Consider the following 23,141-nt stretch of genomic DNA (forward strand, 5'->3'; position numbering starts at 1 on the left):
CTAGCTAACAGCAAATTACTAAACTGTCTTAACATATAAAGGATTTCACCAGTGCATGTATATTATAGGGCTTTGCACTAGAAATAATATAAATGGACATAAAGTTGTAATGTGCTAATGTTTTAATATTAAAATTAAATAAACTGAAATTATAACAATCTTTCCATGGATTCTTTTGATGTTTATTAATACGGTATTTTAAATTACTGCTCTTTTTAACATGGTAAGAAAGTGTTATGGACGTTCTTACACAATGGCTATAATTATGGGAATGATTAGTAGAAAACATCTCTGCCAGAAGGCAAAACTGCTGAATTTATCATTCAAAGGAATGTGATGAAAACATTCAGCTCTTTACTCCCTTGGCCCAATCTTAGTAGGCAAGCCAATCTTATGAGTAGTAAACGAAGTCGAAATTTTAAAATATGAAAATATTTTGAAATTTTAAATAGTCAAAATGCAAACATGCAATAATAGAGATCAATTGCAGGACTGTTCAGATTGTTAGAAAATAATATACTTCTGTATATTTAGTTTAATTTAGACAATAATGATATTAATGGAATTGCTTTGAAATTATTTTAATTTCTTGAAATTGAAACTGAAATATAAGCTGCAGAACTATAGGTTCTCAGCTTTCTCAGTTTTGTCAATTTGTCAACTTGAAAAAAATAACTGAAAAAGGAAGAACAAAAACATCAATATCAAAATAAAACATGTCTTTTGAGAGCTAGTGGGGAACAAATTCACTGATCTATACATAAAGTCAGTAACAAAAATCCCACAAGCAAGTCAGGCACTGAGTGTTCCTTTCTTTAGTGAAATAGATACTGCCCCCAAGGGCAGAATTACATCATGTTCCTGCATTTTACAATTGCACTGCATGGCTTCTGCACTGTATAGAAGATAGCCTATACAAAGGTCTTTGAAGTCAATTGAAAATTTTAGTGTATAAAGATAGCATCACAAGAGCACTTCCTGTTTTTACATTTATTATTCCAGAATTTCAATTGGTTTTTTAAAAATTAATCCTTGTATTTTTTCTTAGAAAAGAAAAAAAAGGAGCCTAAGGAAAAATATTTGTCTTAATTGTTTGGGGTGAGGGGGGGTTAGCTTTCATATCTCTAAATAAATGTGAATAATTTCATGTTCCAAATATCTTAAATACTGTCAAAATTGTTCTTGTTATGGTAGAATTTCTTTTCCCTCATGGCCAAATTGCAAAAGACTATAAGTAAAATAAATTAAAAGCATAAGATAAGAAGCTGAAAAGAAATTAAATTATGTCCAGCCCATATCAAAACCATTCAACATTAGTTTCAACAATTGTGATGTATAAAATTAAGCTGACAGTGTGGCAGATTTTAAATATTATGTAAGGTCTTACAGCAACTAAGAAAATGCACAGAAGAACATAGTGCATAAATCTGTATAAAAATGTAATACCATATTACCGTGATGGCAAATCTGTGGCACGCAGAGCCATCTCGGTAAACATGAGAACTGAGCTCTGGCATGCACCAGCTGATTTTCTAGCCTTCTGGGCCCACCAGAAGTCGACAAACAAGACATTTCCGGCCTCGAAGGAGTTGGGGAAGGCCGTTTTTGCCCTCCCCTCCTAAAAATGCTCTGGAGCATGGGGAGAGCAAAAAATGGGTCCACTGTGCCATCACATGAAAAAGCAGGGGAGCGGGAGGAGGGACGTGCACATGCGCAGGAGTTGGCACATAGAATCATGGGTGTGTGCATGTGCATGCACAACCCCCTGCGCTCCCCTCGCTTTTGGCACACAATGGCAAAAAGCCATCACTGTCCTAGTAGAAATTCTCTACAATATAGTAACACGTTCCTTTAAGATCCCTAATCATATACTACGTGGGGACCTGTGTGTCTCCATATTAAATGAGTTGCTTAATCACCACTTCACTTTTTCCAAGATTTTCAAGTAAAAGACTTTGGAAACTTAAGAACATTCTTAGGTTCCATCTGCTGGGCAATACATGAAGGTGCAGTAGAAATAGGAAGGAGCCTTATGATCAAATAAATGTCAAATCTCTTCCATTGCTCTACAAATAGGAGATGCAATCCTGTGAATCATCTGTGATTTCTTCATACTCGGGTAGGTGGATCAACAATCATATTGCAGTAATTCACTATGTTTTTGGTGCCAGGGAAAATGTTCTTAATTTGTATTTCACAACAGAAAGGGGATTGAGACATAATTTTCAATAGGATATGATATGATAATGTCATTCAGTTGTTTTGGAGTTAGGCAGTGCCATAATACAACTAAATAAATAATAAACAAATAATTATACAAAGCAAATCATCATCAATTTACCTCACTATAAAAACTGTTTTCAGAGTGGCAATCCTGAAATCCTGAGTTATTTCAGGTTCATAGTTCTGGCATGGGTTTGAAGTCTAACTGAAAAACAATTTTGAGAGTCTTGAATATTAAATTCAATATCAAATTAGATATTTCAAGCACAATCCAATAGTTTATGAGAGCACATGAACAAAAAAACCTGGTGTGGTCAAGACTCAAAGATAGCAATTTAGATGAAAGACCATTGGCTTACCTGAATGGTCATTCTCTAGGCACAATATGCTGACTCTGTAAACCAGTGTTTTTCAACCACTGTGCCGCGGCACACTAGTGTGCCGTGACATAGTGTAAGGTGTGCCGTGGGAGAATTACTTTATATATAGTCAATATAGGCACAGAGTTAAATTTTTTAACATTTTCTAATGGTGGTGTGCCTTGTGATTTTTTTCATGAAAAAAGTGTGCCTTTGCACAAAAAAGGTTGAAAAACACTGCTGTAAACCACTTAAAGTGGGCTGTAAAAGCTGAAGTTAACCCAAACACTCCAAGCAGTGCCTAGGAGAACAAGATTTACTGGCAAGAGTCTTATTTGATGGCATAAACAAATAGCTTCTGCTATTCTGAACACTAATTTAGTAAGATAATAATAAAACAGCAATCGCACTTAGACTTATATACCACTTCATAGTGCTTTTACAGCTCTCTCTAAGTGGTTTACAGAGTCAGCATATTTCCCCCAACAATCTGGGACCTCATTTTACCAACCTCGGAAGGATGGAAGGTTGAGTCAACCTTGAACCATTAAGATTTGAACTGCATTTGGAATCAGTCAGCAGAAGTAGCCTGCAGTACAACATTCTAAAATATGAAACTTCAAGAAAAAGATGTAATTCTAATGGACAATATGGTTTTTTCCCCCTATGGTAACTCTCAAGTTTTATGTTAGAAATGCATTATGTACTCAGAAAAAAGAATACTAATTGGGCAATTAACAGGAAAATATGGTTTCATTTTGTAAGAGCTAGATCAGCAGCCTCCAACCTTTTGGGCATCAAGTTTTTTCTGCAGACTGGAGGGGGCGTGGTTTTGCATGCTGCCTGGATTCTGCGGATGGGTCTTTGCTTGTTTGCGCTGCCTAGTTGCTGTCATGCTGCAGCCCAGTCCCAGTCCATGGACAGAGGTGGGGACCCCTAAGCTAGATTATAGGACTACAGTCCTATATATCAGGTCACCTTCCTTAACCACAATCAAATCTTTCATCTGAGGAATTATTCAGAAGAGAATAGGAAAACAAAATACATAAAATTTCTAACTTCTTACCTATTACTGAACTGATGGCATATCTACCATACCCAAGTTCACTATAATAGGAATATCTCCAAATCTTCCTAGGTTAATTAAAAACATTCTTGAAGTATGTCCAAAGCCATTAATAAAACCCTGGAGACACACTCCTAAGAAAAAAACAGCACATGAAATAATTAGCAAGAATGCAAAACATATTTTAATTGCCCAGATGGTCACAGTCCATAAGCAGCAAAACACGATGGACATGATGCACCACATTTATTCACTGCCAGTAGATGGCATCTCTGCTGTACTGTTTTTATGTACCTAAAACTAAATCATTTCATGTACCTAAAACTAGAGACAAAACACAGCCTGACAGTGGCTCAGTTCTAGAGTAACCCATTCTTCTTTTGTTTACCTTCTTATAAAATTCCTACAAGTTATCATTATAAAAATCCATGTTTCACTAATTCAGCTGACCTGATTGAAACCACAGATATAATGGATGTATACCAAACTTTAAGCTTATTTCTATCTTACCCACACACAAAAAGAAGCTGGAGACTAATAGATTTCCTTAACCTGTCAGAATCTTCTTATAAAGATCAAAACTCAACTCTCTCTGTAGGAAGAATTTCTTTTATGTCCCAGGCAATAAGAATAGGAAGCTTTTACTCTAAGCATAAAAAGTGAAATAGAAGGCAGTCCTGTTGTGGGGAAAACATTGAGTTTTATCAAGCAATCACTACTGGCAGTTTTAACCTTGCTGAATTGCTTTTCAAGAGTCTGGCAATTGCACCTGGAAAGACATGACAGAAATGTCACACATGACAAATGTTATTCCACAGATCTGCATATAAGCTTTTCTTTCAGCCTTGTATTCAGAAATTTTAAAGAAGACTTTTCACACAACATATGAGCCACCTAAATATTTTAAGAATATTAATCTTGCCATGCATTACTTTAATTATTATTTCCTCCTAATTTGCTCCTCTTAATTACTATTGTATAGATCATGTTACAATACTGGATAGATGGTATACCTCTAAGCATTTACTGGGGAGAGACTTATTCAATGATGAAAATGAATAGTTTCTCTTATTCTGAATATTCATATAAGATACATCCCATAGAAAGTACTAGCTGCATATTAGTAAGCCTTTTCTAAAATGAACAAATGTGGTAGAAAAATATTGTAATTTTAAATATTTTAAAAGATGTCTCCCACCAAGATTAATTTATTATATTAGTTCATGTCTTATTCATATAATCATTCTTCTAATCCAGTGTTTTTCAACCACTGTGCCGCAGCACACTAGTGTGCCGTGACATAGTGTAAGGTGTGCCGTGGGAAAAACACCTTATATATAGTCAATATAGGCACAGAGTTAAATTTTTTTAACATTTTCTAATGGTGGTGTGCCTTGTGATTTTTTTCATGAAAAAAGTGTGCCTTTGCACAAAAAAGGTTGAAAAACACTGTTCTAATCATCTGCACAATGAAGAAATACTTGTCCATTTTACTGGAGGCAGCATTTGAATTATTTAAAAAGAAACGTGTATCCAAATTAAAGGAAAAGATTTTTACAAATGTCAGGATCGTGTGTCATTAAGAATAGCTGGCAAGAATACTCACATATTATAAGTGAAATTTTATTTATCCACTGCATTTTTCTCTTACATGCAAAGAAAGAAACTAAGTAAATATTGAAAAATAAATCCTTTTGAAATAAATAAAGTAATTAAAATCCCTTGGTTTCTTGCATAAATTTTCTTATGAACCAATCTGGAAAAATGTTATTTCATAGTTTATGATATTTATTCCATTTTTTTACATTTAATTTCCTTTTAAAACAGTATAATGCAAGATAATAATATGACTCAATTAAATTGCAATTCTATGCATCCTTATTTAACAGTCATACCATAATTTATTTCCTCTTGAGTAAACAGACATAGCATTGTCCTGTTAAATTAAATAAGACTACAGAAGAAATTATTTTTGTGGTCACTGATGATTTGAAATACTCCAGTCACAAGTTCATCTTATTACTGATTCCTCTTTTTGCAATTACCTGATAAATATAGATGTAACATTTTTGTCCTATGATTCCAGTCTGCTAATATATCCAGGAGCCTTTGTAATTATCTCTTTTGTTTCCAGCTGCCTTCCTATTAATACTAGCATTTCAATGTATTTTTTTTTATTTTGCCAAGACTTGTTTTCAAGATATTAACTATGGGAGGTAAGGTGTGTGAAAAGAAGAGGCACGGCAAGTAAATTCTAGTGTTTCAGGAAAAAAATATAATGAACAAATTTAGAACACTCGATTCGTCTTCCAGATCATTTCAATCTACACCATTAAAGTCAGGGTTGACTCTTAGTGTACACATCAACAGATTCCCAAATACTGTATCAAAAAAACACCCAGTTATACTATAATTTCAGGACCCAACTAACATTTCTTGGCCCTCATTTAATCCATCACTGCATCTGGGAAGCAGACATGACTTGCCTCTCCTGGTGTTAACGACTCAGATGTTAAGAGAAAAACAGAGCTGGGTGTCCCTAAATTCATGCTGAAATATTCTCAGTTTCATAAGTGGCAGAGTTAATCCTCCCTGCAAGGAGTAAACCACTGTTAAACATTGCACAAGTTAAAGAGATTGACCTATTCTTAAAAAAAAAACACTAAGGAAGTGAATGAATTTACTTCGTATGTCCAAGATTGAGAAAAAATTACTTTAAAAAATCACATGTACAGCAGAGAATAAATGCTCAAAGAACTATAGTGTACAAAAATCCAAATTTCACTGGTTGGGAGAAATTGCTACTTTCAAAATAATCTTATTTATTGACAGAATTATTGTGCTGCAAAAATATGACTCTGAGTGCCTTCCAATAGAGTAGATCCAAAGCAAAACTAGGACTTTTAATTTAATTTTAAAACTAAAACCAAGCCTATGTATTTTGATGTAGGGCAGATTGAAAATTATAAAAATAACTTCTGAATATTATGCTTTCATTGTTCACCTAACCCTGCCACTAATGTAGCTCATCTAATGTACCCTATTTAGTAGAAAGCAATATTTAATGATAAACTGTATTTTTGGAGTATAAGACGCACCTTTCCCGCCAAAAAAAGAGGGTGAAAATCTGGGTGTGTCTTATACACTGTATATAGCATTTTTGGTCTCCCGAAACTCTGCCCCTTCACAAAAATGGATGTGCAGAGGGTTTGGGAGGCCTGCAAAGTGCTCCTGGGGTCTGGGGAGGGCAAAAACAAGCAAAAAATGGCCTGGTTTTTTTCCCCCTCCCCAACTCCCAGGAGCACTCTATAGGCCTCCTAAAGGCTATGCATGCCCTTTTTTGGCAAAAAATGGACCCACTTTTTGCTCATTTTTGTCCCAACCCTAGCTCCAGGAGCACTCTGCAGGCCTCTCAAACTCTCTGCATACCCCATTTTTCACCAAAAATGAGGCATGCAGAGGGCTTGGGAGGTCTGCGGAGTGCAAAAACTTTTTTTTAAATTTATCTCTTCAAAATCGTGGTGCGTCTTATACTCCAGTGCATCTTATACTCTGAAAAATATGGTATGTCAAAATATTCAACGTATCTTATTACTGAAGAGAAAAACACACGTGATGAGTTTCAATAATCATGGTATTGTGGCCAATTTATAAAACTTTGTCTCAAGGTAAAACTGGATATAACTAGACTCTACCCAGTTCAAAATAAGGTCAAAAGTTTTAAAAAAACGTAATACTTTTATGACAAATAATCTAAGAATAAGTTTACTGTTTTGCAATAAAATAGCTTGCATAATGCTTGAAAGTGGGGGTGTTAACTGTTTCAAAATCTTGTTGGGAAATTTAAGGTAAATCCAAGTTTTCAAAGAAGGAAGTAGTTACTCCTTATACCTGGAAAGTGACAGTTGTGTTTTCGTAACTCCAAACCACAATGTGTTAAAAATCATCACCTCCTTCCTGAAGCTTCACTGCAGAAGTGAAGCACATTCTTCAGAAGTTGTGGATCCTCTGTCACTGGAGGTTTTTAAGAAGAGATTAGTCATCCATTTGTCTAGAATGGTATAGGGTTTCCTGCTTGGGTAGGAGGATGCACTAAAAGATCTCCAAGGTCGTTTCCAAGTCTTCCAATTCTCTATGTTCTGTAGCCTGTTTCCAGGAGGGAAATAGGAAGCTCTGTTTGGCCTGATTCATTGGCTAAAGGAGCAGCAACAACTACAAAAAAAAACCATATATCACCCTTCTATCAAAAGGGGGGGAAAGAAAAATGCATGGATCTAGCTTGGGATAATGTCCAGAGACATTACTCTGGTCCATCCATCAAAGAGGGAAGGAGGAAAGTTCTCCATGGGTTACAGCATTGTTTATTACCTGCTTCTTCTGAAATGCCTTGAGAATCATTTGACTGAAAGCTGGCATTTAAATCTTAAAAACACAGAGAATTGATAACATAAGATTAATCCCAATTTTTAAAGTTCTTAATAGTTTTTACAAAACCAATTTCTTGCTTTAAGTTTAGCCATAGACTTCTTCTTGTTTCTTTTAAATAGGATTTTTTTTTTCAATCTGACTTGAAGAAAAATATTCCACAACATTGATTAGTAATATTAATTGTGAGAGTAAAACTACAAAGATCTCAATGGTGACTCATGACAGGAAAGAGTTAACACCAATGGGAGAAAAAGCGCAAATTCAGGCCCTCCCAATTGGCCGCCACTCCGGTGTGAGGGAGGAGGAGGAGGTAAAGAAGGCAGCGGCGTGATTTAAAGTGACCGTGCACCCCTCCACAGCAGGCTACGCCTTCCAAAAGGTGAGAAAAATGCAAAAGCACAACAATTCCAACTAAAAGGGGAATGCCGGCAGCCACTAGAAGCCTCGCCGCTCCTGCTGCGCTTTAAAGCAAAAGCGGTAGCTCTCCGCTGCTGTCCAAAGGCAGCGTGTCAAGCGGAGCACCCACCACCACCATGCCTACCTCCGAGTCTCTAGGAGAAATCAAAATGACGTGAAGCAAAAAGGGGGAAACAAATGAACTGCTAATTATAGGAAAAACAAATTAAGGAAAAAAAGGAAAAACTAGAGAGTCCGAGCCTAGATAAATTACGCTGGAGCTCACAAATATAAGTCCTGAACAGGCAGACTGAGGAAAAATTCTGGCGCCAAGTAACACCAGGAGGCATGGCCAAGGAAAAAGATTTCTCAGTCCCAGGGCAACCAGACTGATTTAACCTGTCGCTTGGACTCTCCAAGCGGTGCACAGGCAAACAATACAATCAAGGTATGTTTTTAACATCAACAAAATGAATATCAGTAAATTTCTGAGATTCAAAAATAAAATAGCCTTAAAGATGCACTACCTAACAGAAATATCAAGAAATGATTGCCCTGAGTTAACACAAATCACACTTATGAAAATAATGGCATGTGAAGCATAAATCTTCGGGGAAATTATACTGATTCATCCTATTTCACATACATCAGGCTCAGAATGTTTATACGTATGAATGAGTCTTAAGTGACTCTACTTTGTAATAATCAAGACACAAAATGATCACAACAAATACTTTGCAAGGTTGTGCTAATTAAACAGGTTTGTAATCACTAACAATATATATTTGCAAATTTTTAACTTTTCATATAGGGTTAGAGTTCACAAAGAAACTTATTTCTCTCCAGCTGCAAATCTCCAATTGTTTTTAATGTTTAGAACACATGAAATAACTATTCCTTTAATTAATATCTTTACACAACTTTTACCAATTATTTTTGTTTTCCAGTAGTGTTTAACAATCAAATAGAAGTTTTTGTCCATTAGAAGTATGTATGTATGTATGTATGTATGTACGTATATGTATATGTATATAATGTTGACATAATTGTCATTCATAATTATATAATAAGTAAAAAACAGTGTAAGAACAAATATAATAAAACAATTGCAAAAGTAAGGCAAAGCATAGAGATGAATGCCATATCTACAAGAGTTAAAATTTCCAAAGAGTCTCTGCTATATACTCTATAAGGAAATTATACTATCAGTAATTAATGCAGTCTAAATTTTCAAATTACATATTAAAGAAGTGGCTAACACACATCTCATTGGGCAACTCCCATTAGCAATTGTTATTTTGGAAACTATTTTCTTCTTATGTAGGCTTCCAAATTTACCTTAATTTAGATCAAATTGCTTTTTTATATTAATCTGGAGAAACAAACTATTTTGGGATTTCATGATCTACTGAAACAAAAACAAAAAACAAAAATTTGTATGTCTTTTATTCAAGGGATATAAAAATAGATGTAAAATGTCCATTTGCTTTTTGTTGGCAGAATTTCAATTTTCAAAATGGTATGAACAATGATCTCAAACCACAGTATTAAAAATGTATGTAGTACATTATCTCAAGGGAAAACTTGTATAACTTCTAAGGGCAATGCTTCCTTCCATCAGTTTGATGTATTGGCTCATGAAATCATTAGGGCTCAGATGCTCCGTAAGATAACATATTTTGTTTAGTTATTTTAAAGAGCGAGATAAAAATCATAGGCCACTATCTAATTACATGCATGACTGTAGGGTATGTAGCTAATTTACTGGTTCTAGTATGAATAAGTGGAGTATATTTTCATTATTATTGAAATAATAATGAAACGCCTTTATTTTTACAAATAACTCATGGTAGCGAACATATTCACACACCTTCTTCCTCCTATTTTCCCCACAACAACCCTGTGAGGTGGGCTGGGATCAGAGAGTTACTGGCCCAAAGTCACTTAGCCAACTTTCATGGCTATATACAAGGCTTTGTAGCTTAGGGCCTTAACCACTAGATCAAACTGGGCCTCGCCTTCCCCTGAAAAAATAGAGAATATACCTTGAACAAGATATTTATTAACTATTCCAATTTTAACTACTATTATAAGATTGGGAACAGATATATGATCTCTGTGATCATATATTGCCCATTACAGATGCACAAAATGTTTAAAATATTCTGTTTTGAGTTTGAAACGGTTGTTTATCTTACTTAGAAACTAGATCTACTTTTAAAATAGTCCAGAAGTGACATCAAAACAGTCTTGTTTTGAATTTGCAACAGATGTTTCAGGAATGGGCTATTTTTGGCAAGGTTGGAATAGACACCCTATGTGTGAAACATTTCATCATTGGAATATTTTAGCCTATGCCAGTGATGACTAACCTTTTCCCCATTGCGTGCCAAAAGCGGGGGAGCCCGGGGGGGGGGGTCGTGCACGGGCGTGCCCACATCCATAATTTTATGGACGTGACCCCCCGGTGCATGAATCTGGCTTCTCCATTGACTTTGCTCACAACTCGACCGAAGCTCTAGTGGAAGCCTGGGATAGGGCGGCCACTGGGGCTTTGGATCGTGTTGTGCCTTTGTGGCCTCTGACCCGGTGTCAATCCCGGGTAGCTCCCTGGTTTACCGAGGAGCTCCGGGAGATGCAACGCCGGAAAAGACGCCTAGAGAGTGGTTGGAGGGCCAGCCGGTCCGAATCTGATCGAACACTAGTAAGGATTCATATTAAATCCTACTTAGTGGCGATAAAAGCAGCAAAACGGCAACATTTTTCCGCTCTTATTGCGTCCGCAGATAACTGTCCAGCCGCCCTGTTTAGGGTGACCAGCTCCTTACTTAACCAAGGAGCTGGGAAAGATCCCTTGCAGGGTAGGGCTGAAGAATTTGTTCAGTATCTGCAGGATAAAATCGCTCAGATCCGGACAGGCTTGGACTCTGACTGGGTAGATTCAGGCGAGTTGACGGGGATAAATCTTGTGGAGACCATCTGGGATAAGTTTGATCCTGTGACCCCCAAGGGCATGGACAGGATTATGGGGAGACTCAGTGCTGCCACTTGTGTGCTGGACCCGTGTCCCTCTTGGTTAGTCTCGGCTTTCCGGGAGGTGACTCGAGGCTGGCTCCAGACGATTACCAACGCTTCGTTGAGAGAGGGGTTCTTTCCCACTGCCTTGAAAGAGGGCGGTGGTGAGGCCCCTCCTTAAGAAGCCTTCCCCGGACCCAGCTTCTTTAGCCAACTATCATCTGGTCTCCAACCTTCGCTTTGTAGCGAAGGTTGTTGAGAATGCGGTAGCACGTCAGCTTCCCCAGTCCCTGGATGAAGCCGTTTACCTGGATCCGTTTCAGTTGGGTTTCAGGCCCGGATACAGCATGGAGACAGCATTGGTCGCGTTGGTTGATGATCTCTGGCGGGCCCGGGATAGGGGCTGTTCCTCTGTCCTGGTCCTATTACACCTCTCAGCGGCTTTCGATACCATCGACCATGGTATCCTACTGCGACGACTTGAGGGGTTGGGAGTGGGGGGCACCGTTTTACGGTGGTTCTCCTCCTACCTGTCGGATCGGTCGCAGTTTGTGTTGACTGGAGGGCAGGGATCAACCCCGAGGCGCGTCACTTGTGGGGTGCCCCAGGGGTCGGTTCTCTCACCCCTCCTGTTCAACATATATATGAAACCACTGGGTGAGATCATCTGTGGTTTTGGGGTACGGTATCATCAATATGCTGATGATACCCAACTTTTCATCTCTACCCCAAACCACCCAAACGATGCCCTCGACGTGATGTCCCAGTGCCTGAAGGCTGTGCGGATCTGGATGGGGACGAACAGGCTCAAGCTCAATCCCTCCAAGACAGAGTGGCTGTGGTTTCCGTCATCCCGATTTGTGCATCTTGTTCCATCTTTGATGATAGGGGGAGAAATTTTAGTCCCCTCAGAGAGGGCCCACAATTTGGGCGTCCTCCTGGATACACGGCTTAGTTTAGAAGCACACCTGATGGCCGTGATCAGGGGGGGCTTTTATCAGGTTCTCCTGGTATGCCAGTTGCGCCCCTTTCTGGATCGGGATGCTCTGTGCACAGTCACTCATGCCCTCGTCCTGTCTCGCCTGGACTACTGTAACGCTCTCTACATGGGGCTGCCCTTGAAGAGCACCCGGAAGCTTCAACTGATCCAGAATGCGGCTGCGCGGGTTGTCATGGGGGCACCCAGGTACTCCCGTGTTACACCCCTTTTAGGTGGCCTGCACTGGTTGCCGGTTGTCTTCTGGGTGCGATTCAAAGTACTAATTATGACCTTTAAAGTGCTCCATGGCTTAGACCCAGGGTACCTGCGAGACGACCTACTGCCACTGGTAGCCTCCCATTGTCCAGTGCGATCCCACAGAGTTGGCCTCCTCAGGGTGCTGTAGGCCAGACAGTGTCAGCTAGCGACCCCCAGGGGGAGAGCCTTCTCTGTGGGAGCACCTTCCCTCTGGAATGAGCTGCCCCCGGAGCTTCGTATAATCCCCGACTTCCGGTCCTTCCGACGCGCCCTAAAAAGTTGGCTTTTCCAGCAAGCCAGCCTGGCCTGAACAAAACAAATCAAATTATTGATTACTGTTAATTTTAATTTTAATTCTTTAAAAAAAAAAGTGTCATTGTCAATTTTAATTGGGTTTGGGATATCCTGTTTAATTTCTTCTTAACTTTTGTATTATATGTTTCTTTTAATGTTGTACGCGGCCCTGAGTCCTTGGGAGAAGGGCGGCATATAAATCGAATAAACCTAAACCTAAACCTAAACTTTGCTTGTTGGGAAATTGCAAAAGATCACATGACCCCAGGGCACTGCAACCGTCATGCATATGAGTCAGTTGCCAAGTGTCTGAATTTTGATCACGTGACCGCGGGAATGCTGCAACAGTCATTAAGTGTGAAAACGGTCATAACTCACACATTGCCTTTTTAACTTTGAATAGTCACTAAATTAATTGTTGTAAGTTGAGAATGTACCTGTAATCTTTCTTCAATTTATTGTTAGCCTTTAAATATGCTTAGTATTTATACAATCACATCCTCAACCATAGTTAAGATAGAAAAGAATAATTCTTCTTGGGGAAGTAGAAAGCATATGATACCCCAGCCTATTTCTGATCCTTAAACTGCAATTTAAAAACATCTATTATATCTGTTCCTCATATTGCCCGTAGGAAAATGTTTACAGCATAACACACTTTTTATGTTCGCATCTTAGCACTCCTTTGTAAAAGATGCAAGAGACAATGGTTAAGAATATCTTAGATATTTTTGGATTTTTTCCAAGCATTATGCTGACTCAAACTGAGACATTTCCAGAGAAAGGTTTCTCCATTACTAAGAGTACTACATAATTTACAACAAAACAGGTCTATAAATAATTTGAGAAACTGAACTCATGGAAAAATAACAGTTATGATAGAATTGTCCACAGCAGACTAGCTTATCATTAGGCAGATATAGACTGCATGAAGACCATGCTACAGATGAATGGGAAAAGGGACCATCTAATACTATTTTTAAACTGTTTACCTACATCTCACACATATGCGGATATCAAAATTCCAACAATTAAAAAAAGATTGGGGCGGGGTGGGGACAGAGCCAGCAGCATTTATCAGCTAGAAAGCCAGTAGATAGGAAAGAAATATAGTGATATTACATCAAAAATTAAAGCTATCATTACATCTCATACATATCCAGATCCAACACCATTTTCATGGATCTCACTTCTTTCTCAACAATTGGACATGTTTCTTCAGCCATAAGCCATAAACTGCAGAAAATAGTTTTATGAAAATCTTATCATCCAGCTAAACTATGAATAGTATTCTACAAACTGAAAAGATTGAAATTATAATTTACAGTTATCAAACCTGCAGTATAAGGTGCTGTTCCTAACCTTCCAAAACATTCCTAATCACGATGAGTGTCTTACATTTTAAAAATAAAATGACACCGTACACTTTGGGAAAATGCATCATAATACTAGATACGCTTTAGAAAATGCATTGGCAAATCAAAGAGGATAAAGAAAAACACCATATTTATATTTGCAAATAATTAAAACAGTGGATTAAAAATGGAAAATAATAGCCATGGATCATATTTATTATATACTTCTGAACATGATTTATATAATTCTTTTTCTCTAGTGAGCCAGTACAAAAGAATACAATGTAACTGATTTTTTAGATCCCCCCCCCACAAAAAGGCTATATTTTATCTAGCCAAGGACAAAGTGAGATGAGTGGCTATATAAGTAAATTGTAAGTAAATTACTGCACAAACACCATTTATATGTAAATGTTAAAAAACAGGAGAATCCTAAGAATTGAAGTAGAGCCAAGTCAGATCAGCCTCATAGCCAAAATGAAACAACATTCTGCCATCGTGGTTAATCAAATACATTCAGAAAATGCTAAACAGAACCAGAGAGTGACCACTTTCTTCCATTACTGCTTCTTAGCACCTGCCATTTAGGATAGGCTGCCTGTAATTCCAAAGGGAATAAAACAGACATTAAGACAAATAACTATTAGTAGGCCAATCCTTATAAATTTCTCCAGTCTTTTTTTAAACAATTTTGTTTCTTTTAAAATGTTTGTTTTTCCCATTGAACCTTATCATTTCTTAGAATTAATCTATTTAATTCCAGCTGATTGAAACACCATGAACTTCATCCAGATTTATTTCTGGAAAACACACATTCCTAGACAGCTGAATTGGCATGGTTTCAGAAACCCTAAAATATTCCTTCTCTAGAGACAAAATATTACAGGTGACCAGAATTGTCCATGGTCCTCCAAGTACAGTCTAATCATAATTTGTATAAGGAACCAATTGTGTTGACGGTATTGACTGTTTTAATTTTCATTTCCCTTCTATGGAAAAGGCAGTCAAGAGGTGTAGAATTTCAGTTCTAGCATAAGACACTTCCTAAGTAAGTTATTTCTAGCATTCTATGACCCCAAAATCTTTTTCCAAATGATACACTGTCAACTCATCTCTTATTCATGTTTATGTGGTGTTTGGAGTATGTGTATGTGTTGTATATGCCAAAGTGCATTACTTGCCCCTCTTACATTTAACATCATTAGCTGTTTTCAGACTCCTTGCAAATCTGGAACTGTCTGAAATCATCAGAAATTTGCCCCTCACTTCAAATTATTTGCTGTATATACAACTAAGTTGTAATAGGCCATCTACTCCCTACCATCTTTTTACTAACCTTTGCATGACTTTAAATTTCTTTGTTTTTCTTCTTTTAGTAAACATTACATTAGGGGATATAAATAAACCTACTTGTATTCTGTTTATTTCACCTTTTATGAACAATGATTCATTCCACTCCATTTTCCCCGGGGCCAGCTCAACTATCTCGGTCTTTGATACATTCATTTTTAGAACCACATTCCTTCTTGCCTCACATAGTCTAACATTCTCTTATGACTCATTTGAGTTCTTTGTCAATAACACAGCCTCATCTGCATAGAAAAATACATATCTTTACATCCTAACTAGCATATTTTTAACATTACCATAGATATTTCTTATACATTTATTTATAAACAAAGACTTAATGTGACCTCACACATCCTTTACTTATTTCATCATTGATGTTCAACCACTCTTTAAGCATTCCATTTATTTTCACACAAACTACTCTTACTACAATCAATAACTAACCTTCAATTCTATATGTGTAAGTTAAAGATTCTCTAGACACTCCACCTGTCCTGAAATAACAGGTAAATTCTGAGGCTACGGGGGTCTTTATTTAACTTTAGCTAGTGTACAATTTCAACTTCTGGAACAGAAAGTCTCACCTGCTAATTCATTGACTGTGATGTATTCTACTCTGGGAGTATTTAGAACTACAGCTGATCCAGATTGCAACAGATCAAGTAATTATGAGTGTACCTTGAAATACCCACGTGATCCCTCTACTTCAGGGGTGTCAAACTTGATTTTATTGAGGGCCGCAGCAGGGTTGTGTTTGATCTTGGTGGGCCTTCGTGGGCATGGCCAGGGTGAGCATGGCCAGCTTAACGTCACTCGTGTTGGGTATCCTGTGGTGGCCCAAGCGCTCTGCCAGAGAAAACAGGTTCCCAAACTCTGTGTTTGGCTGTGACAGCTTCCTGCAACCCTCTGCCAGCAAAAACTGAGCTTTTGCAGGCAATCCTTCCAAACTCCATTTTTGCTGGCAGAGGCATCACGGGCTAGTTCTTTGTTGTTTCCAGGATGGCCCCGCAGGCCAGATATAAGCACTTGCAGGCTGGATCCGGCTCTCGGGCCTTGAGTTTGACACCTCTGCTCTACTCCCAAAGCTTCAATGGTTATGAATTGGCTTCAAAATACAATTCAAAGTGCTGGTTGCTGTATTTAAAATCCCTTAAGGCTCTGAGATTGGGTATCTGTGGACATTCTTTTCCCCAGAAATATCTACCTGCCCAATAAGATCTAGTATATCAGGGCTCTTTAAGTATCCCCTTGATCGATAACTGTCATCTTCAGAGGCACAGAAGCATGACTTATCAGTTGCAACTGACATTAAAAAAATAGTGTCCCCTCTGTATGCCTTGGGTCACCAGATAGCCCAGAGAAATAGCATACCCAGAAGAATGATATCTATTTATTGTAAGATTACATGAACAAATCTTGCATCTGAAAGAACATTTATCCCCCATGGCCTTAGACCAAGAAACTACGGAGGGTCCATTCAGAGTTGTTTGCCACACCTACAGGCTAAAGTGCTTCTTAACCGCCTGCTGCCTTGGCTGTGGCTTTTCCCTGCCTCCCAAGGTCATTCCCCCATATTGTTACACACACACACCATATTCAAATATCCTCTTCTTCCTGGTCTTTAGACAACCTAATTTCATCAAGCCATGGGAGCCAGTTGGCTATAACTATCCCTCCTGAGGATGAATGGGTTTCATTCTTCAAACCCTCTGGTTTTCTTTTATTATGAATTTTTAATTTTTTTATTTCTATTGTTTTAATATCGATTACATATTAGAAGCTGTGTGCTGGCCAGAATGAGTTATCTATCTATCCATCCATCCAACCATCCAATTTAAAACCGTCCATCTCCTCCCTCTTAGAGGTTGATTTGAGCTACCTACAAACCAGCCCTCTACGTGCCAGTATATGTCTGGGTACAGTTCAGAGAGCTGGTTACAGGTAATCCTCGACATGACCACAATTGAGCCCAAAATTTCAGTTGCTAAGCAAGGCAGTTAAGTAAGTTGCGCATCATTTCCCAACCATTTTCGCCACAGTTGTTAGGCAAATCATTGCAGCTGTTGAGCAAATTTGACTTCCCCCATTGGCTTTGTCAGAAGTCAGCTGTGAAGGTTACAAATTGTGATTACATGACTCCAAGGCAGTGCAATTGTCATAAATACCAAGTGTGCAAATTTTGATAAAATGACCATGGATTTGATTTGATTTGATTTTAACTTTATTTGTATGCTGCCCTTTTCCCTGGGGGGACTCAGGGCGGCTCACAATTCAAGGGGAGGGGAAGTACAAAACAAGTTATACACATAAAGACAATACATCGTTAAAAAACACAACAGTCGTACTATTCGGGTGGGGTTGAAGTCTTTAGCCCCAGGCCTGTCGGGACAGCCAGGTTTTAAGGGCTACTCGGAAGGTCTGAAGGGTGGTGAGGGTACGAATCTCCACGGGGAGTTCGTTCCATAGGGTCGGAGCAGCCACCGAGAAGGCTCTCCTCCGGGTAGTTGCCAGTCAACATTGACTGGCTGATGGAATTCGGAGGAGGCCTAATCTATGGGATCTTATTGGCCTAGTGGAGGTAATTGGCAGTAGGCGGTCTCTCAAGTACCCAGATCCAATACCATGAAGGGCTTTGTAGGTGACAAATAGCACCTTGAAGCGCACCCGGAGATCAACAGGCAGCCAGTGCAGCTCGCGGAGGATAGGTGTTACGTGGGTGAAACGAGGTGCACCCACAATCGCTCTCGCGGCTGCATTCTGGACCAGCTGAAGTCGCCGAATACTCTTCAAGGGCAGCCCCATGTAGAGCACATTGCAGTACTCCAGCCTAGAGGTCACAAGGGCACGAGTGACTGTTGTGAGAGCCTCCCGGTTCAGGTAGGGACACAACTGGTGCACCAGGCGAACCTGGGCAAATGCCCCCCTGGTCACAGCCGACAAATGGTGGTCAAAAGTCAGCTGTGGGTCCAGGAGGACTCCCAAGTTGCGGATCCTATCTGAGGGGCATAATATTTGACCCCCAGCCTGAGAGATGGAACACTTGGCCAATTAGTGGGAGGGAAGCACAACAGCCACTCGGTCTTATCTGGATTGAGTACAAGCTTGTTAACCCCCATCCAGTCTTTAACAGCCTCAAGGCCCTGGCTCATCACGTCCATCGCTTCATTGAGTTGGCACGGGGCGGACAGATACAACTGTGTATCATCCGCATACTGGTGGTATTTTATCCCGTGCCGTCGAATGATCTCGCTCAGCGGTTTCATGTAGATATTAAAAAGTAGGGGGAACAGGACCGAACCCTGCGGCACCCCATATGTTAGGGGCCTAGGGGTCGATCTCTGCCCTCCGACTAACAACGACTGCGACCTGTCCGAGAGGTAAGAGGAGAACCACCATAAAACAGTGCCTCCCACCCCCACCTCCCGCAGTCGTCGCAGAAGGATACCATGGTCGATGGTATCGAAAGCCGCAGAGAGGTCAAGGAGTACCAGGCGATGCTGCAACAGTGGCAAGTGTGAAAAGCCATTTTTTTCAGGGCTGTTGTAACTTCGAACAGTCACTAAAAGTAATTGTAAATTGTGTATTAGCTGTATAATCTTTGGGAAATCCTATATGACTGGCCCTGGGTATCTATCAGTCTGCATATTCTACCCAGAGCATCCTCATAAAATGTGTACTGAGGAAAGAACTCAGAGATGTGCATTCTCTGCAGCAAGTGTCTTCCGTGGAATATTTTACCACCAGATATAATATCCACCCCTTTGCTCCCAATATTTAGAAAACTTTGTTTTCCTGATTTTGAAATAGCATTAGGGAACTAAGGGTCAATAAAATAAATAAAATTGGGATAAATTTAAAGCTAAATAAAATTGGGATGAATAAGGATACTATTGTTACGAATTGCTACTATTAGGAATATATTATAACACAATTTAATAATTTGTAGTTGTGTTAGGATTTCCTTTTTAAAAAAATTCTAATTAGATACAAGTTTTAATTGTAAGCCACTTAAGAGTTAAATTATTATTAAAGAAGTACAAAGCCATTTTAATGTTAATAATTTATTTGTAATAATTTATAATAAACAAATTTTGTAATTAAAACCTATTTACTTTATACTTTCTATCTTTAAATCAAGACATCTATGTTTACATATATACATATACATATACATATGTATATGTATGTATGTAAACATATATGAATATGATACATTTTAAAATTAAATCTGGTTTTGTTTTTTCATTTTGTCTTCTCAGACAATAAAACATAGCATTCATTTTAATTCCATTTTTCAACACATCACTATTATTCCTGTATACATTTCTAAAACATTATTTCCAGAGTTCCCTTAGGTCTCATTCAAAATAATTTCATCTACTTTATTTTTAATTTTATTTTCTGTATTCAGGGCCCCTTATTTAGCCTACTTCATAGAAAGATCAATTGATCTCCAAAATATTTTCAGAATTTAATTATAAACATTGAAAATGATTGCATAATTCAATCCTATCACACCAATTATAAACAAATTTAAACATGCCTCCACATGCAACCAGGATATGTGAATGTACCATATTACTCAATCTCACCAGTAACTGATATTTAGAGATACACCAGCACTAATATTATCTCCTATTCAGAGTCATCTAATAGTTATTAGTAGCCTTACACTCCTCAACATTGTACGATGGTATATTTGAAGCTAAATTAGCAGCTGTAACCTATGGAGGCAAGTGCTATCTTTTGACTATGTGAGCCTTACTCTTTATTTTCAACCAGTGTCCTTGAGTTTGAATCTATGTAGGTATCTATGAGTATATACTGCATAACTTACAAAATATGACAACTGTGTTCATATGAAAATGAATATTCCTATACTCAAATAAACTGTGTATACTCCTATAAATCGCAACTAATAATTGTTTTCTAGCTTAAAGCAAAATAACTGACATGGAGATTATTAGTTTGTTTATATGAAAGGATTATGATGCCAAGTAGAGGCATATTAATACAGGTACAAATTATAAAAGAGTACACTGATTATGCTGTAATAGTATCTTTGTCTGGCTGCTTCTTCTATTTCATTATAATATTTTATGTATAAAAAGGGCAAAGTTAACTCCCACAGTTGACCCATCGGTGAACAATGCAGTTGCAACATGCAATTCCGAGTAATAACCCATTACTACCACTGAAATACAACATGTATGGACTCATCTATAGTTGACGGTCTCATAGCAACTAGTACAAAAAAAACCCCTTGCTACTTTGACAAATTGTAAAAGAGCAACCAGAAAAACAAAACCATTCTTCCCTCAGAGGCAAAATTTCACAATCTTCAGTGCTATTTATTTCCTGGATGGAACCGGCCACTATCACTCTCTACAGTAGTGTTTCTCAAGCTGGGAACTCAAGGAATCCCCCAGCCACAATCCTCCACCCATCTTCAAATTGCCAAGCTTGAAAAACACTGCTCCTGTAGTCATAACTGATCTCAGTTTTTTGTGAATACAGAAATTCGCCCACATTCTCTCCTAATGTGGCGCCCTCACCAAAGCAAACTGATGTCTCAAAATAGTATTAGAGGATTGAGGCAAGTCATTAATGTTAAAAGCTGGCATAAGCAAGAACTCAGTTCCTGTAATCTAAGAGTAGTAAGAGTTAACCCTTTCTTCTGTGACAAAGGCCCAATCTGTTTCCAACCCATCTCTATAAAAAACATGTCAACGGTGAAAATAACTGAATCTTTAATCCTGCAATCCCCCCCAACGAATCTACTTTGAAAGCCCTTATGAAGATGGAAATTATATTGATATTGTTTCCTGTTTGCTTATTTGTATCCTATTACTATCATTAAGTGTTGTAGCTTATGATTCTTGACGAATGTATCTTGTTTATGTACACTGAGAGCATATGCACCAAAGACGAATTCCTTGTGTGTCCAATCACACTTGGCCAATAAGGAATTATATTCTATTCTATTCTGAAAGAGGAAAAACAGTAGCCTGCCTCTCAATACATCTCACTGTCAGATTTACGTGTGTTCCTTATAAAATTAACCACTTCTTGAATAACAAGTGTCTCTGAGAGGTCAGAGACGATTCTTAAGAAACCACCCGGCGCTTTCTTGGACAGGTATGTGTAGTAAATACAACAGAAGAAGAGGCCAATGTAAATAAAAAGCAACAAGAAGTGGGTAGGGGAGAGGGCCGGAAGCTTCTCAAAGCCAAAAGCCTCGGCTTGGAGTTCTAGAACCAAGAATTTTTGGCGGTAGGAGCCGATCTGTCTGCTACAAGCAGAAGACTTAAGGAGAACGGCGGTCACCGCAGGAGGAGTTCAGAGGCGAAGCTGGTCACATCGAAGGCAACAGGGGAGCAACGCCAAGGCGGTTGCTGCACGGAGTCCGGGCGCGGGAAAGCCAAGCAAGCAAAACAACAGGGAAATAGCCCCCACCCTTCTCCAAGCTTCCTTTGGGCGAGGCCGAGCAAGAAAAAGCAGTAAACGCAGACTGTAAATCCCCCCCCCTTTTTTTTAGCTGGGGAGGGAAAGGAAGCAAGCAAAGGAGTCAAAAATAGCGACGACCAGCGGCACTCTCCGCCGCAGCCTGAAGGAGGCGGGAATCCGCCGCTCTTGCCCCGCGGTGGCGTCTTGCGTGTACGTGAGGTTTCACTTGCCCCCTCCCCAGGGCGCTTGTACTTTAACACGTTCACAGCCAGGTCATCTGCGGACCCCGCGTCCCGGCGCCTTACCTTTCCAAGCCCGGCCTTGCAAAAGGCGCTCAGGTTTAGCGCCGTCTCCTCCGCCGCCTCTGCAGCACCTGGAGACCGACATCCGTGCCGCGGCTGAGCCTTTGCCACCCGCTCCCCGGCGCTGCGCCGCCGGCTCGGGTTGCCCCACCGGAGGAAGGAAAGAGGGCAGAGCAAAAGGCGACCGCCGCACGCACGCTCGCTAGCCCGAGCCCATAGAAGTCTGCGGGCGACGAGGGAGCCCGGTCGCTAACACCGACCTCTGGCGGGGAAGGCTCATCCGCGGCGGCCGCAGGAGCCTCCTGCTGAGGGCGCAAAGCCCCAGAAGAGGGTCTCCCGCTCCTCGCCGCGGAGAAGGGGGGCGTGTGCACTCCCAGCCGCTGGTGCAAGCGGGTTGGCGAGAAGCGGCCAGGGGGGCGGAGAAACAGGCGGGGAGAACTGCTGCCATCCTCGCTGGCTTTTTCCGTCCCAAAACGACTCGGGTGTCGCTAAGAGGAAGACGTGGGCAGCCGGCGTTCATTCGTCTTTTTTTGCCGTCAGCCACAAACCTATTCATACGTGAATCTCGCCTTCATACCCCCCAAAGAGGTCTCCCTTCTGTCTCCGGCGTGTCTGTGTTGTTTAATGTTTTCAAAGGGCCGTTTCCAGGTTTTCCGCATTCCTTTCAGC

The 23,141-nt window shown here is 39.5% G+C and overlaps 1 protein-coding gene across 1 annotated transcript in view; it reads right to left on the reverse strand.

The window, feature by feature from the left end:
• The window catches only part of PFKFB4 (6-phosphofructo-2-kinase/fructose-2,6-biphosphatase 4), a 65,302-nt gene extending 42,474 nt beyond the window's left edge, over positions 1-22,828 (reverse strand). The window contains exon 1 of the mRNA XM_032210454.1: positions 22,476-22,828. Coding sequence (XP_032066345.1) covers positions 22,476-22,557 — 82 coding nt within the window. The 5' untranslated portion in view covers positions 22,558-22,828. The remainder of the gene's footprint in view (positions 1-22,475) is intronic.
• Between the last annotated feature and the right edge of the window lie 313 nt (positions 22,829-23,141).

The sequence above is a fragment of the Thamnophis elegans genome, chromosome 2, assembly GCF_009769535.1.
Source record: "Thamnophis elegans isolate rThaEle1 chromosome 2, rThaEle1.pri, whole genome shotgun sequence".
NCBI lineage: Eukaryota > Metazoa > Chordata > Lepidosauria > Squamata > Colubridae > Thamnophis > Thamnophis elegans.